Raw genomic sequence first — 16,095 nt, 5'->3', positions numbered from 1 at the left:
TTCTTTTTACTAGATTACATTGTTGCTTTAAACATGAACTTCAAGTCCTATGGTGCATTGTCAGAATCAGAAATCCAGGCTTTTGTGACAGAGGTAAGATCATTTGATTATTCAATAGATTGATGAAACCTTATTTTTCCTGACGTGACATCTTCTTGTTTTTACAGTTCTTTCTTAAACATGGTATCCTGCCGCAGTTTTCCATGAGGGTTAAATCTGTCGAGCCATAAGATGAGCAGAGGAACATTTTTCCTGGAGGGAAAGAAAATATATAATCACAAGAAAATATTTTGTCAAATTTTTAAATGTACAGAAAATGAGTTTCAAACGCATCACAATTTTTCAGAATAAAAAAAATTATAAAAATCTAAAGGTGCTATTTACATAAACATTTCACCAGTGGTGGATAACAGCTCATTTAATCCATGCAAAGAAAGAAACCAAAACAAATAAGTTCAGAAATTAAATCATTTGTAATAATGTAAAATGACACAGTTATTCTCTTCCTTAAGTTTTATTTGATAATGTTTTATTATTTGGTAAGAAGGGAGAAGCTAGGTATCGTTTGCATATATTAAGAAAAAATCTTTGCTGCATGCCATCTGGACAACTCTAACATATACTGACAGAATATAGTTTGGTCAAATGAGAACAAAATTGATGAAAGCTCATATTCAAGCATGATCTGAATGTTAAATAATCACTGATATCCTCTATTTCACACTTGCTATAATTTTGACCTTATTTGGACGGAACAGGACCGAAACGCAGACATGAAGCAGGGTGACGCCTTCATGCCTGACACCTTTGTGCTTCGCTGAAATTAACAAGTGGTCACTGAAACATAACAACATGCCTTCTGGTGAATGTTTTTACAGTCAGACAAGATAAGAATGTAGCTACTATTTAGCCACATTGGCATCAATATAGAGGAGTCAAGGCTTCTAAATCAAACTCACTGCACCAAACGGTTTGGCATGGTGCTGTGGGGCTACTTTGGAGGAATAGGTACAGGTACATTGGACAAATTGTGACACAACAAAGATCCATAATGTATACTGACGATACTGGTCCTCCATGTGCTGTTGATTACTACATAGTTCACTTGTAATCCCGGAGCATGTAAAGTCCAGATGAAAAATTTTTGGGTGAATTTTTCAGTGGAAAATTTATTTCCATATTGTTGTTCAGTCCGGTACAGTTGGATATATTTAGACAAATCCAGGAAATATTTTACAAATCAAATAAATTTCTGCTCCTGGTGTGGACTTTGCCCCTCCCACTATAGAGCAACATGAAAAGATTTTTCCCACAGGGAGTGGTAACGCTAAATGGGAAGGACTTTGGCTTGACAGCCACAATGCCCAGTGTTTGCCTTTTACTCCAGGCGAGGTCATCTTTCACATTCAGGGAATAAAAGGTAGGATAAAGACTAAAACATAACAAAACGCTGGAACTGAACTCTGAAATGTACCAGGAATGTGATTTACTTTTGATTGATCCTCATAGAGATAAATGTAGAAGGACAAAGGATTAAACCAGAAACTTGCTCTTCCAGATGAGAGCTAAATGTGCCTTGCATAACAAATTAAAAGGTTTGTAGATTGATATGCTTGTGCTTAAGGGAAAAGAGGAAGTGCATAAGCGTTTTATGTGTTGAATAATGTTTGAAAGAGAACCGAAACAAAGAGCGAGAGACTGAGTCATTTGTCCAGGCAGGTGGACTTTGGCCAACAAGTGTTGCTGAACTGATTCAAGCTAATGATCAAATGGGTCCACAGTAACTAAAGTGTTCAGTTTCATCAGGTGTTTCATTATTTTGAATATTTCTGGAGATTAAACATAATTTAACATAAAGGCCTTTTGCGGATTCACATAACTGTGACAGACTTGATGAAGTAGCAGCTGGTGTTAACAGTTCAGATGAAACTACATTCAAGATTGGCCTGAATGTGAATTTAATGGTGTTGTTTAAATTCATAAAACGCAGACACAAAGCAGGCTGACAAATAATTAATAATAATAATAATAAACAGTTGGTTGTTTTTGACAGAAAGTGGTGCATTTCTTCAGACTTCAACAGTAGAGCTGGCAAGAGGTTGATCTTTTCACAAATTATTTGTATTATATGAAACTGTCCTGATATGGTGACAGTTTTAACAAATATGAAGCGGCTAAGTTAAAACCATGGTTCTTTTTCCAATTTTGAGGTCATGGCTTCCCAAGACTTATTTCTGTCCAAGGAGCAGTTTCAGTGCTGCATCTGCCAGGATGTTTTCTCCGAGCCTGTCTCCATCCCCTGCGGTCACAGCTTCTGCTTCACCTGCATCACCGCCCACTGGGAAGGCAGGCTCTCCATCAATTGCCCCAAGTGTCACACAGAGTACAAGATCTGCCCGGAGCTCTGCGAAAATTCTTTCGCCAAAGAAATGTCGGAGAAGATCCGAGCCAGGAGGCAGGACGGCGTGCAGGGGAAGACGGTCGGCTGTGACGCGTGCGTGGGGAAGCAAGCGAAGGCCCTGAGGTCCTGCCTGGTGTGTTTGACCTCGTACTGTGAGAGCCACCTGGAGCCTCACCTTAGAATTGGCTCGCTGAAAGCTCACAAGCTGATAGAACCGGTGGGGATGCTGGAGAACAGGGTGTGCAGGAGGCATCAGGAGCTCCTTGAGCTGTTCTGCAGAAGTCACCAGAAGTTTGTTTGTGTCCAGTGTGTCAAGACGGACCATCACTGCAACGACACGGTCCCAGTGGAACGAGAGATTCAGGACAAGAAGGTGACTCTCAAGAGTCTATAATCTTAAATCCAGAGAGATATTTGACTACGGTTTTGAGCACTTTTTCTGTTTTTAGGGTCAGATTAAGATGATTCAAGGTGAAGTTCACCAGAGGATCCAGGACAGGCTGCAGAAGCTGGAGGAGATCAGACACAATCTTGAGATAAGCAAAGTGAGTTGATATCAGTGTGATACAGCGGTTATTTCACAGAGTGTAGAAGACAGATTACTGCTCCAATTTATATTCCAACATTTCAAATTTATCACTCACCCACAGGAGAACACAAAAAGGGACATTGAGGAAAGTGGGCAGGTCTTCTCCACTCTGATCCGCAGCATCGAGAGAAGTCGAGCCGAGCTGATCGAGGTGATCCAGAGGAAGCAGGAAGCGGCAGAAATGAGGGCGAAGAGGCTCATCGCTGGGCTGGAAACAGAAATCTCTGAGCTGCAGAAGAGAAGAAGGGAACTGGAGCAGCTATTTCACCACGAAGACCACCTCCATGTTCTGCAGGTTTAATGTCTGAGTGTTTTGGGACTGAGTTAATTCAAGACAACTGGTTCAAGTGGCATCAGAACCACAACCAGGTGTCTGTAAAACACAAAGTGTGAGAGATAAGAAGAGGCATAGTGACATAATCTAATCAGTATTTCCTGATCTGACTCCTTGGCTGCAGAGTTTCCCGGCTGTGAGTTCCCTCCCATCTACTGAAGAGTCCTCAAACGTCCTCGTCCATTCAGAAACATGCCTGGGAACCATAAGGAGAGCGGTGGCTGGCATTCGGCAGCAGCTGCAACTGCAACTGGAAAACCTTTCCTATCGAGGTTTGTTGGATGAGCAAAGCATCTCGCAATATTCGTTATTTTCCACCATTCAGTCAACTGAGGATGTTCTTATTGTCTCATTCAGAATACGAGAAGATCCAGCAGTATCCAGGTAAAGCTTCGCTGACTTTCAAGTCTTTTAGTATTGCCTCTCTTTTTTGTGTTTTATCCTAATTAAATAAATGCACACAAATTAAAGGTTGAATTTATGCAAGTACAAGATTTATCTGCTGTAATGAAAGATTCATTTCCAATTAGCTTACAGTTTGTGGAAGGCTGTGTCATTTATATTTCAGTCCTGTAATCATGATTTGAGTGAAAACAGAAAGATGAACATTCCTCTGCTGTGATCTCCTTCTGTCCACCAAGCTGATGTCCTCCTGGACCCCAGGACGGCCAACCCCTGGCTCGTTCTGTCAGAGGATGGGAGGCAGGTGCAGGACGGAGACGTAATGCGAAATGTGGCAGATCTCCCAGAACGTTTTGACAAAGCTCCATGCGTCCTTGCTCTCATGGTAGCAAAAACATATGAGGTGTTTCAAGTGTGTGGTGCCTTGTGGCATTGTCTAAAGTCTAATTCTTGCCTCTGTAGGGTTTCACCACAGGGAGGCGCTACTGGGAGGTGCATGTGGGAGACAAAACGGCGTGGGACCTGGGCGTAGCTCGAGCATCCGTTAGAAGGAAAGGTGCTGTGACTCTGAGTCCAGACGACGGCTTCTGGACCATCTGTCTGAGGAAAGGAGCTGAACTCTGGGCCTGTGCAGGCGAGGCAGAGCTTCTGTGCGTCTCCAAGAGGCCAAAGGTCATCGGCGTGTTCCTAGACTATGAAGATGGGGTTGTTTCTTTCTTCAATGCAGAGACTGGGTCACACATCTATTCATTTACAGGGTTTCACTTTACCGAGGCCATTTTTCCTTTTTTCAACCCGGATACGAATGAAAACGGCACCAACAAATTGCCGCTGACCATCCAGCCCATTAAGAAACGCATCTTTGGCACAGATTTAGAGGACATCACTATATGAAATTTTAAATATGTATCCAGCAACGTTTTATTTATTATACAATGTATGCTAAAGTTGTTTTGCAAAGCTCCCGGTGAATTTATCAATGCTCCACCAGTACAGTACGCTCATTTAATTATTCAAAGAAATGCCTAAAAATACTTTAAATAGATTAAAATAAATAAATAAATTTGCAGCTTCATTTTGTACTGAAAAGAAACAAGAAAATACAATGTTTTAATTTGAGTAGCTTTTTTACAGTAGTGGTATCTGTATTCTCACTACTGCCACAAAAAATAAACCAGTTATATGTATTTTTTATATTGTTATTTGCTTTGCATACAGAGATGGCGCTGTATTGCTACCTTCTGCTGTTTTCCTTGTTTTTCACTCCATCTAAGTGTAATTTACTGCTTACCTGTCACAGTAAGCCACATTTTTGTGAAATGCAATTTGTTGTATCCTGTGTGGAAATGAACAATATAGATAAATAAAATGTCTCTATTATGGAACAAATTCGTAAAGCTGCAGTAAAAACTCTCCAACCGCACTTTGAGATAAAAAAAAAAATGATGTTTTTTTTTATGCTGCTTTAATATTCTAGTGACAGAAAAGCTGTTGCATTCCTGTTACTCCCTCTTCTTCTTCTTCTTCTTCTCCACTCTTTAAATGCTCCACGGATCTCAGCCTCAGATCTGTAAACTAACATCACGGCATATGTTCAGATGAAACAACCTGACGCTTCTGCTGATCAGATTAGTGCAGGAATAGGATTAGCCTGCAGGCAGATGGAGCGCAGAGACACTTCATGCATCCATCACTTTATTTCTGTTGCGTATTTACGAGTTTAATTCTCTATTTTTTCCACAGGTTTTACAGAACCCTTATAAAAAAATATTTTTTAGCGACTGCGATTTGGAGAGGAGTTAGATTTGGATCGGTTAGATTAATGTTGAAGGAAGCAGAGGAGGAATTATAAAGAGGTGAGGGATTAAAGGTGTCATCCGGGCTCCGGGAGGAGACGCATAAGCCTCACAGGCCTGCAGGCTGACAGGCAAACATTTGTCATGTCTTCGGGAAGATGCGGGTAAGTCAAACATATTTACTCAAATACGTTGACTGTAGAGCTTCATTAAAGACTGCATCGCATCGTGATGTTTTGTGTTTCGTTTCACCAGCTGCTCAGTGATTCATTTATAATCTCAAAGCACAAGTCATTCCTCTCGCTGAATTGATTCCTTTTTTGTCGGCTTTTTGTGGCAAGTTTCATCGTTGCTTTCACGGGAGTCTTTTCACAGAGGAAGCGGTGCGAGCTCTCTGATTGGCTGAGGCGGAGGTAGAGGCGTGATGTCGCTGGTGGTGGACGAGACGGCCGGGGACCTTCCGGTGAGGGACGTGGGGCTGATGAGAGGCGGGCTGATGCCCACCGTCCCCGGTGTGTGTTCACACAGCAACACGGAACTGTTTTCATTGTTTTATTGCCGTAATAGGACAGCATTTATGCCAGCAAAAAAAAAAAAAAAAAATGCATAATACCTTCCTAAAATGAAGCACCCTAGCATTTAAATTAAACTTTAGTTTTACTGTAAGCCATTTTGTTTTTACTGAAACCTGAACCAATCCTTTAATAAAAAACTCTTCATAAAAGAATAGATATTTTCCAGGAATGTGTCTGTTAAAGTAGCGTCTAGTTAAGATTTTTGAAAGTTGAAACTGCAGAATTAATTTTCTGTGAATGCATGGAGGCTTTTTTTTTTTTGCTGTTTTCCCAGACACTCTGCGGGATGTCAAGCCCTGGAAGAAGCACCATTCTGCAAAGATGAAAGGTAGAATAACTTTTAAAAACATCATCTTGCACATTTTGACTCAAATGATCATGACTCTGCTTTGTCACCCAGCGGACCCTCAGCGGCTGTTTCGGTTTCCCAGAGATCATCTGGAGGACCTGTGTCTCCGGCTGCAGGAGGAGAACAGTGTACTCAGGCAACACACACGGACACAGGAGCAGAGGCTCCGCAGGTAACACCAGCAGAGACCAGACTCTTCTGACTGCTGGAGCCACAAGTTTCTAATTTAAATACAACGTTGTACCAAAATAACCACCCTAAAGTAGTTTACTTTGGATGTTATATTATAAAGGCAGGATATCATCATGACTATAGATGTCAAATATTAATTTCCCATGTGAAATAGTGCTGACAGCATTCATGGCGAATTATCAATTTTATTAGCCTTCCCTTTTTCTAAGATTAACCCTAAATCCTCCTTCCGTCCTCTTCTTTTACCCCAGAATGTCCACGAAGCTGATGCGACTTCGTCAGGCCCATCCTGGCTTTGGTCCTGTCAGAGAGAGGGACATGGAGGACACAATCCAGGAGCTGGAGGCCCGGGTGGCGGTGCTGGAGAGCCAGAAGGAGGTGCTGCAGAATAAACTCAGCGTAGCCAAGCAGCACATCCTGGACCTGGGGGCTCGCACGCCTTACAGGTGCAACAAAGGTGAGATTCATGCACAGAAAAGAGCCATCTCTTAAATGTCTGAAATTATTCAAAGTCATAGATTTAACACATTATCCATCCATTTGTAAACATCACAATTTAAAACTAAATATTTAGCTTGCTGTCTAAAGCTCAATAATTAGTTGCATTACCAGGAGGTTGGTATTTATATGATAGGATGTCAACCTTTCAGGACTGTATGATGTTCTTCCCCTTCATGTGTTCAGGTAAAAACCTGGATGGAGAGGCCGGAGTCCGGAGGGCGGCACGGACTGCTCCTGCACGATACGGTCTCACGCTGGAGGAAACCAGAGCAGAAATGGAAAAATTGTACAAAAAAACCCTCCTTTTTCTCTTTATATCATCAATGTCTTTATGCTTATCATTCAACATAAAAATCCATCATCATCCAGCAGATCCAGTATGACCGATCAGGTGAGGATGGCAGAACTGGAGGTGACAGCTCAGGCTCTCCGAGAAAGTCTGAGAGACAGGGAGAGAGAGATGGAGGGGACAGTCAGTCAGCTGAGGAAGCAGCAGGCCGACAGACACAGGTAAGATGTACATACATGAAGACACAGCTGGCGAATCGCGTTGCATCTTCTAATCGAAAATGCCTGAGACCCAAGCACGTTTTAATCACAAAAGTGCATTTACTTTGAAGTAAAATATATTTTACTTGATTCAGAATCACAATCAGAGAGAACGTGGATCTGATCCGTCTGCAAAAGCAGCTCTCTGAGAAGAGCACAGCCCTGAGGGTCAGCCAGCAGAAGCTTGCTGACCTGCAGGAGGTGAGACCCTCTTCCTGTCTTCTGTTAATTCTGCACATCATCAGTCTTCCTTATTAGCTCTCTAATCCTCTCACTAACCTCCTCTGTGTGTTTAAGTACAGGCGTACGAGAATCAGCTGGAAGAGGTAAAAGCTTCAGAATAAACAGATGAAGTGTGATGAATAATCCAGTGAATAATGAATAATCCTGCTTCCTGTGTTCGCTGCAGAGTCAGAGGGCACTGAGGGAAAGCCAGGGGGCTCTGCTGGAGAAGGTGGAGGAGCTGACCGAACAACTAAAGCAGGAGAGACAGAGAGCTCTGACCCAGGAGGGACAGCTCACCACCATGACTCTGTCTCTGCAGACTCTGGACAAGGTAACACATCTGTGTGCAGCTGGATCATGTCAGGTTGGAACTCATTTGGATTATTCCCCATCAGCTCCAAGAGAGAATCTCAGACCTGGAGGGAGAGAGGGATCTGATCAAAGACAGCTACGATACTCTACTGAAGAGGTAGGGTTTTAAAAATATAGCGTTTTGGAACATATTTTTCTAGTAATTACAAAAAAACTTCATATATTCTGGACTAAATAGATCAATATGAAGAAATGTGACGTCACAGCATATTTCTGTATAAGAATGGTTCAGTCAAAGTCTACACTTTAATTCACAATCTACATCAATACTTGAATATTATTATAATTATTCACATATGGTAAAGACGTACTGTTGTGTTACTGCAACAAAAGACAGAATGTAAATGCATTTTAAAAATTCAAAAATGTTATTTGCAGAAAAGAAAATTGAAAAATAATTTTCTTCCACTTTGCCTCCTCAAAAATGCAATAAAATAACTAGAAATGCTGCAAGACATTAAAAACTTAGATTACCAGACTTTAATTTACAGTCAGTACATGCAATGTCTGAAAAGATTGCCTTTTTGTAAATATTCTTTTTTTGTGAATTTTAGGCTCAAATTATATTTATTTTGATGATTTTATTTTTGTGTTGGTCAGCACTTTGACTGCCCAGAACCCCCGTGAGAACCCTGCTGAGACACAGAGGGAGGTGGAGCAGAAGGAGGAGCAGAAGGTGGAGCAGAAGGAGGAGAACATCTTCAGACCGGATCTCAACCACAGACTGGAGGAGATGCTGCAGGAAGAGAGGGAGGGGAGGATCAGGCTGCAGCTGGAAAAGGAGAAACTCAGACAAGAGAAAGAGATGCTGGAGGAGCAGAGGAAGCAGGAGAAAGGTGACACTGGAAGTTCATTTTGTTTTCCATTAAACAAAATGTCTGACATTGCAAAATAAAAATTTTATTTAATTACATTTAGAGCTGTCTGTGCTGACGAGGGAGAAGAAAGAACAACTGGAGAAAGAGGTTGACCAGTACAGAGAAAAGGTTTCTGCTCTTCAGGACAGGCTGGACTCCGTCACTAAGGTCAGAAACAGACAATCCACAAATTTCTTCCTTCCTCTGAGTTTTCCTCCTGTAGTTTAATCTGTCACACATTTCCTCTCCTATGCAGGGGTTTGACATGAGCGTTGAGGAGCTCAGTGAAACTCTTTTGCAGATCAAGGTTTGTCGTACTTTCTCCAGAGACATAATGAGATATACCTCTTAAAATCCCATAACAAGTTTTTTTTTTCTTTTTTTCCCCAAACGCAGGCCTTCAGGATGCAGCAGGAGAGCAGGGAGGCTCTGGGCTTCCTCGTGCCTGACGGCGGCGTGGACGATTTGTCCCGTGAGCTGCTCAACATCCAGGCGTCGCATGCAGAGACGGTGCTGGAGCTGCAGAAAACCAGAAACCTGCTGCTGCTGGAGCACAAGATCACCAAAGACCTGCAGGTACATGCACACCATTAAATGCACACACACACACAAAAACGACAGAAAATGTTTGAAATATATTTCCTCTCTAAGGAAGAGTTAAACATGATCAACCAGAAGGTGGAGAGAGAGAGGGAGGAGAGCAGGAGGAGGACGGTGGAGAAAGACAAACTTCTGTCAAAAAGAGCTCTGCAGATAAACACGCTACAAGGTAGGACAGCGTTCACAGCAAATCTAATCTCACGCCACTTTGAGCATTTATAAACAAACTATTGTGAGTTTAACTGAACGTTTGTTTAAAATGCTTTTCTGGTTCCGTGTGAATCTAAAGCCCAGTTGAAAGAGCTGGCCTACAGCCCCAGGAACTACAAGCGGACCATACCGGTACAATACACCTGGCCGGCTGGAGATCAGGAGGCGGTTCAGCCCATAGAGGACGATCTCTGTTTCTCTCAGCTGAAATCTGGGGAGTCACTGTTGGAGATCCACCTTAAGGTAAAATCTTATGAGATCCTCTAAGCATTTTCTCGAAAAACCTCATCCAACACTGACAGTTGTTTTTGCCCCACCAGACGGCCACCTTCACCCCGGCGGGGCTCCGCACCCTGAGCAGCCTCCACCCGGTGTCAGGCCAGCATGACGACATTGTGACCTTCTGCACCTACTGCCTGCTGGACTTTGAGGTGCACTCCACTCCTCTGGTGTCAGGGAGCCAGCCAAACTACGGCTTCACGTCCCGGTATGCACTGACGGTCCGGGATCTGGGTCGGTTGGAAGGTCAGGGGTCGAGAGTGCAGCTGGAGCTCCACCAGACGCTGGGAGGGGTCCGGTTTATCACCCACGGAAGCGGCAACATGTTACTCATGGGCGCCATGGAGAGGAGAGGAGAACGAATCTCTGGCAGCGTCAGCATCGCAGGTGGGTAACAATTTAACAGCTGATGCTCTCTTCCCATCTCCTTTCGTCTTCTGACTCTTAAACTTGTTTTTCTTGTGTGTTTTTTTTAAGGAAATGAAGGTGAAATAATTGGTGTTGTGGATTTCTGGGTGCGCCTCTTCCCTCCTGCTGAACCCGTCCACACTGGAACAGAGATCGGAGAGGAAAGGAGGACAGTGAGACACAGGAGTCCGGGTCACATCCCACTAGGCTGGCAAGATGGCAGCCAAGAGGTGAAATCAGGCATCTGACGTAACTTTCAAAGAGATGATCTTATTTGCAGAGAGATGATCTTATTTGCAGAGTTGTTTCAGCTGAATAAACAGCCTGTTTAAAGTAACTTTTCAGCATCTCAACTGGACTTTAACTAGGCCACTCCATAATCTTCCGTCTGTTTTTTTTTTGGCCATTGGAGGATCAACCTGGTGGTTTGCTGTTTTGTTATGAATCAACTTGGACCTGAACTAAGACTGCCTCTCTTTTCTTAAAAAATAAAACATATTATTTGAAATCTGTATTTTGTATTCTTACTTAGGTTATGTCCGTCTACAAGTAAAATGTCTTTGAAATTTAAAACATAAAGTGTTTAGGTGAGGATCTTTAGGCCTTTTGATCCTGAACTCTGATGATTTTTTTACTCCTTAATGTCTTCCACACCAGGAGCTACATGATTATGGCGGTGGGATCCCCAATGAGCTGGTGGTGATGCTTGAGCGCTGTGTCGGCCTCAACGCCCGCTGGCCGGGGCTCCTGCCAGACGCCTACCTGACGTACCGGCTGTACGACCTGCCGCCTCACGTCTCTCAAACGGTTCAGTGCGCCGTCGATCCGGTGTTCAACAACGTCACCAGCTTCCCTCTGGCAGTAACAACTGATGTGCTGCACTACCTCAGGTGCGCTGGCTCTAAATCAATAATATGATTCAGTTCTTTGAGATTACAGCCGGTTTCCGTTTGCCAGGTCCAGCAGTTTGTGGGTGTATGTGTTTGATGACAGCGATGAGCAGATACCGCCAGCCTACCTGGCCAAGACGCCAATCCCACTGAGAGCTTTGGCAACAGGCAGAGAGATCAGAGGTGAGGCTGTGAGGGAAATAAAACTGCTTGAAGGAGAATTATTACTAAAAACTATATATATATATATTTTTTTATCCCGTATTTTGTCAGGTGATTATGTTCTAAGAGATCCCGCCGGTGGACCTCGGGGAATGGTCAGAGTCATGCTGAAGTGGAAGTATCCATTCCAGCCGTTGTTGGACAGCCTTCAGGGTAGATGGGGGAGGGAAGTGGACGATCCTCATAGGACGATGAAAAGCAGTCAGCGGGAAAAGAGGAGGAGCGAGGAAACGTCCCAAAGGCCGACGGCCAAGCAGAGAGTGAAGGTGATGTGATTTCTCTGACCGGGTCAAAACTAATTCAAATGTTACTCTGAAGAGCTGAACTTGTTTCTCTGTTTTTACAGACTCAGGATCTGAAGCCCAAAGAAACTAAAGCTGTGCAGAAAGAGGCAAAAGCTTGGGTAAGAAATCCAGCTGATTTAAAGTCCCAGTAAAGAGAAAGCATTTTATCCACCTTCTAGGTTTTAGGTATGATTGAATAAAATTCTGTTGTTATTGGTTCCAAAATTATTTAAATCTAAAGTGTTAAAAAACACACAGCATATTGTCACCTTCCTACGATAACGGCTTAAGTCATTTTTTTCCCAATCATAATTTTGGCAACAAATAAAAATCCCCAACATTCGATTGACAAAACCTGGCTGCTATTTCTCTCTTGAATGGAAACGTTTAAAGAATAAATAGTTTTTGACACACATGTTTACCATTAAGGCTTTGTTTTTAACCAGTCAATATGCCAGAAATCTGCTCTTTGTTTCTGCACACTAGATGTGGATATAAAACATAATTAAAATGTGGCAAAAACAATATTTGTTTGTTTTGGTTAAACAAATTACTTGTTTTACTTGACATGTTTATATGCCTATTTGAAATATTTTCCTTCTTACAGCCCCAGCCTTCACCTGTCAGACAGAAAAGCTCACAGGATCTGCGATCAGAGCGAGTCGTGTCTGTGAAACCGCCATCAGCAGACCGTAAGAGATCCACCAAGAGGTCCTCTGAAGCGAGGTCGCCTCACTTAACCCCTGAACGAAGACTGACCACTTTGTCCTACAGGTAAGAGAAACATTTACTTTGTAAAAAACACTTTTATTTATTCAACAGACTCATCTACAATTCACATAGATTGGCAGGGGAAAAATACCTTCCAGAACTAACAGCTACAAAACTGTTAACAGGACTGCATAAATGCAAATTTGTAAAAAAAATAACATTAATTGTTGCTGCTCTATGTGTCCAACACTATTTTTTTAAATAAATAATGAGATAAAGATGATGATGAAACTTATTTCCATTTAAGATCTCCAGCTGGGTCGTCCTCCAGACGATCAGTTGCAACTCCATCGAGGGGAAGCTCTGTGACTGATGCAGGGATCCAGGTCAGCTCCCTCACTCTCTGAAAACAACATGCCTGTCTGTTCTTTCCATAATAAATTAGATAGTCAGTGTAACCTGGAAATAAATGGCACAAATTGTGAATATCCTGGATCATAGGCTTAAGTTTCAGCTTTTTGTTCCAGGATCTTCCCTCTGTGAGTCAAGTGTCTGAGTTTGAAGAAGAGGAGGAAGAAAAAAAGAGTGCCAGCGGTAATTCTGTTTTTACTTTATGTCATCTGAAGACTTACTTGACCATTTTATTAAATATGGATTAAAAAATTCAGCTTTGTGTGACTCCCTTGAACTTTTAAATCTTTGTCTTTTTCTCTTACAGAGGCCAGTGACGGCCCTGAATCCCCAGAATCCACTTCTTCACAGAGCGACATAATAATAATACCATCGCAACGAAAAATGAGAACGGTATGGAATATTTGGGACTGGAAAACAAACAAATTGTTGCAACAGGGTTGAAATTGTCATAAGAACTGTGCAAAACTGTTAAGTCAATCAGGAATTGTTCTTATTTTATTTCTGAAGAGCCAGAGTTTCTGGAAATATTTTGAAAGAGGTCTTTATGAATATTTACATGGGATTTCTGACAGTCTGTCCCTGTCATTGCGCTTGAGTGATTTTTATTATAATCAAGTCTGTGAAAAATACCAAAGAGAACAATTTGATACTTGGAAAATAATTTCCGCTATTAGCTACATCTCTGAAATTCTGTCAGATCTTTGCTGAATTTTATTTTGAATTTCTAAAATACTAGGAAATAAAACACTGATGAAACTTACTGTAATCTGCATTTCAAAATATTCCATGTTTAGACTCTTCAGACTTCGGCTGACCTCTTTGTCTATCTTTCTTCATTTCTCAGAAGTTATGACATAACAATAGGGTTTTCTTGCAGAATTGGCTTCGTTGGGAAGTGAGTGCATTTATTTGCGTTTTGTGCACCTCAAGATATGATTTACGGATATTGTAACTCATACTTGGCTCTAAAAACTATTGTTTAAACTCACTTCACAGGATTACAAGAAAGTCTGGCTTCTTAACGTTAGCATATAGAGAAATAATAGATGAGATTTAAAGATGCTGCTGTCTTCCAGGGAGACAAGCTAAGAGTCGAGATCCTGTCCCTGACCTTTGAACCGTCGTCTCGTGTGGCGCTCGACCCCTCTGTGCAGCGCGTTTACGTGGAGTACCGGCTCCTGGGCATTGCCATGGAGACGACAGAAACGCCCATGTCCCTCCGTAAACCTGTGAAAGGGGAGGAGATTCACTACAACTTCACACGAGGTGCCTGAAGTTTGGTGCTTCTGTGTGTAAAATGCATTCAGGACGGAGATCATACTTGAATTTGTTTTAAAAGTGGGTTTTTGTCTCTCCCAGTGATTTATGTGGACAGCTCCCAGTCAGCTCCACTCAGGCAGTATCTTTACACCATGTTGGAGGGGACAGACCCCAACCAGGGCAGGTGGGTGGTCTAGAGACTTGCAGCAGTTAATGAAAGTCATGTCACTCTTTTGTTGTTTTTCGTAACTCTTCTTTTTTGTGATTGATTGCTTATGCACCAAACAACTGCAGTGACTCTGATGACACAAATTTGAATTTACTGAGGAGTTTCTCTAATCCAAACATCCAGGTGTATTTATACTCTTTGACATTGTGTGCACCAACATCTGCTTACCAGAACAGTGGTCATTTTAATTGGCTGGTTTCATGACAAAGAACCGCCTGGAGCATAGCCCGATCATTTTTAAATGGACCATGTTCAAAAACCATTGCAGAACATTAATGTTAGTTTACTTTATCTGTTTAAAAATTATTTTTACTGGTGTGTTTTTGATCGTTGTCCTATTTGACAACGTTTATTTGTAACGGCAGGTTAAAGTTCACTGTGGTCAGTGAGCCGATGGACGATGAAGAGGAATGTGTGGATGTTGGACACGCTTTCCTGGACCTGCAGGAACTGCTGCTCACAGGAAACGATGTGATCGAACAACAGATTGACAGTAAATGTTGAAGCTCTGAGTTACATGTTACTGTATTGAAGTTTCACCTTTCTGTTAACCAGCTCAACGGATAAATTGTATGGTTTCCTAATGCAAGTCTTTGCATTAGGAAACAAAATAAAATCCTAATTTAGGTAAAAGTGTCCTACATTTTCTAAATAACAAAACTTTCAATGTCAAATTTTTCTTCCACCTTTCTGCAGTTTTGAGTGTGGACAAAGATAGGGAGGTCATAGGGAATCTAAAAGTGTCCCTGGAGGCGGCAAAAGCACTGAATGGGATATACCAGGAGTTTCACCACAGAGGTAAAAGTAAGACAACAAGCAATGCAGAAGATGATGAAGAAGACGATGAAGAGGAGGAGGACGAAAAGAAAGAAGATCAGATTCAAGTACTAGATTATGATGAAGATGATAGTGTCTTCCACTGAGGAAAAATATTTGAAAATGCTCATATCACATTTAAAAACATGATAAACAGTGAAATAAAAATATTACTTTGAGGAAAAAAAGTCTATTTTTCATTTTTTTTAAGGATCTAATTTATTTTTCTATTTAGTACCTGATGTCATGGTAAATAAAGATGCCTTATCCTATTTTAATATATTTACATTTTAAATCTGCCAGAAATTGAATTCATTTAACCTGATTACACTCAATATTTTACAGACTTGGCTCTAAAAGATAGTCATAATCTTAACTACTTCCGGTGGCTATAGCCTTAGCATTAAAAGACTAGAAAAATGGATCAGTCAATAATAATAATAATAATGATGATAATAATAATAATAAGAATAATAATAATAATGGCCCTCATTTTTCTTCATGGATCTGAAGCATCCAGCTCTGACAACTACTATGGCACAGTTTCAAAATCAAGCGTCATCTAGTATCTCATAACTAAGTCCTAGCATGCTGTTTTTCACAAACTGTACTGGCAAATACATTTCAGAA

At 41.6% G+C, this 16,095-nt stretch overlaps 2 protein-coding genes across 8 annotated transcripts; both read left to right on the top strand.

Moving 5' to 3' along the window:
- Positions 1-11: 11 nt before the first annotated feature.
- Positions 12-5,093, top strand: btr33 (bloodthirsty-related gene family, member 33). 5 transcript variants are annotated; one of them, XM_055051165.1, is made up of 10 exons: positions 12-93; positions 168-1,420; positions 2,054-2,098; positions 2,211-2,774; positions 2,851-2,946; positions 3,052-3,285; positions 3,449-3,596; positions 3,682-3,708; positions 3,966-4,111; positions 4,189-5,093. In XM_055051165.1, the coding sequence occupies exons 4-10, from the start codon at positions 2,214-2,216 to the stop codon at positions 4,618-4,620; spliced, it is 1,644 nt and encodes a 547-aa protein (XP_054907140.1). In that variant the 5' UTR covers positions 12-93; positions 168-1,420; positions 2,054-2,098; positions 2,211-2,213; the 3' UTR covers positions 4,621-5,093. The 5 variants fall into 5 exon arrangements, with proteins under 5 accessions (XP_054907140.1, XP_054907139.1, XP_054907138.1 ...); XM_055051164.1 differs by lacking the exon at positions 2,054-2,098; XM_055051163.1 differs by having other exon boundaries at positions 2,054-2,774.
- Positions 5,094-5,300: 207 nt separating this feature from the next.
- Positions 5,301-15,647, top strand: rpgrip1 (RPGR interacting protein 1). Of its 3 annotated transcripts, none has more exons than XM_055051228.1 (31): positions 5,301-5,686; positions 5,898-6,034; positions 6,372-6,425; positions 6,498-6,618; positions 6,890-7,095; positions 7,323-7,425; positions 7,512-7,649; positions 7,784-7,889; positions 7,991-8,014; positions 8,098-8,244; positions 8,309-8,382; positions 8,886-9,121; positions 9,204-9,310; positions 9,399-9,449; positions 9,539-9,718; positions 9,794-9,911; positions 10,032-10,195; positions 10,273-10,618; positions 10,709-10,869; positions 11,297-11,529; positions 11,597-11,712; positions 11,803-12,017; positions 12,098-12,154; positions 12,643-12,809; positions 13,054-13,132; positions 13,274-13,340; positions 13,465-13,550; positions 14,237-14,426; positions 14,520-14,604; positions 15,015-15,142; positions 15,346-15,647. In XM_055051228.1, the coding sequence occupies exons 2-31, from the start codon at positions 5,947-5,949 to the stop codon at positions 15,570-15,572; spliced, it is 4,074 nt and encodes a 1,357-aa protein (XP_054907203.1). In that variant the 5' UTR covers positions 5,301-5,686; positions 5,898-5,946; the 3' UTR covers positions 15,573-15,647. The 3 variants fall into 3 exon arrangements, with proteins under 3 accessions (XP_054907203.1, XP_054907201.1, XP_054907202.1); XM_055051226.1 differs by having other exon boundaries at positions 5,302-5,686; positions 7,509-7,649; XM_055051227.1 differs by having other exon boundaries at positions 5,302-5,686; positions 5,887-6,034; positions 7,509-7,649.
- The last annotated feature ends 448 nt before the right edge of the window (positions 15,648-16,095 follow it).

The sequence above is a fragment of the Poeciliopsis prolifica genome, unplaced genomic scaffold (genome assembly GCF_027474105.1).
Source record: "Poeciliopsis prolifica strain line A6 unplaced genomic scaffold, Auburn_PproV2 SCAFFOLD032, whole genome shotgun sequence".
Classification (NCBI taxonomy): domain Eukaryota; kingdom Metazoa; phylum Chordata; class Actinopteri; order Cyprinodontiformes; family Poeciliidae; genus Poeciliopsis; species Poeciliopsis prolifica.
The sequence above is the reverse complement of the archived record's forward strand: the minus strand, read 5'-3'. Positions and strand labels throughout refer to the sequence as shown.

Coding starts and splice junctions, on each gene's coding strand:
- btr33 (XM_055051164.1), top strand. CDS start 2,214: ATGGCTTCCCAAGACTTATTTCTGTCCAAGGAGCAGTTTCAGTGCTGC. Junction 2,947..3,051: donor ACAATCTTGAGATAAGCAAA/GTGAGTTGATAT, acceptor ACTCACCCACAG/GAGAACACAAAAAGGGACAT. Junction 3,709..3,965: donor GAAGATCCAGCAGTATCCAG/GTAAAGCTTCGC, acceptor CTGTCCACCAAG/CTGATGTCCTCCTGGACCCC.
- rpgrip1 (XM_055051226.1), top strand. CDS start 5,947: ATGTCGCTGGTGGTGGACGAGACGGCCGGGGACCTTCCGGTGAGGGAC. Junction 7,426..7,508: donor AGAGCAGAAATGGAAAAATT/GTACAAAAAAAC, acceptor ATCATCATCCAG/CAGATCCAGTATGACCGATC. Junction 10,870..11,296: donor GGCAAGATGGCAGCCAAGAG/GTGAAATCAGGC, acceptor CTTCCACACCAG/GAGCTACATGATTATGGCGG.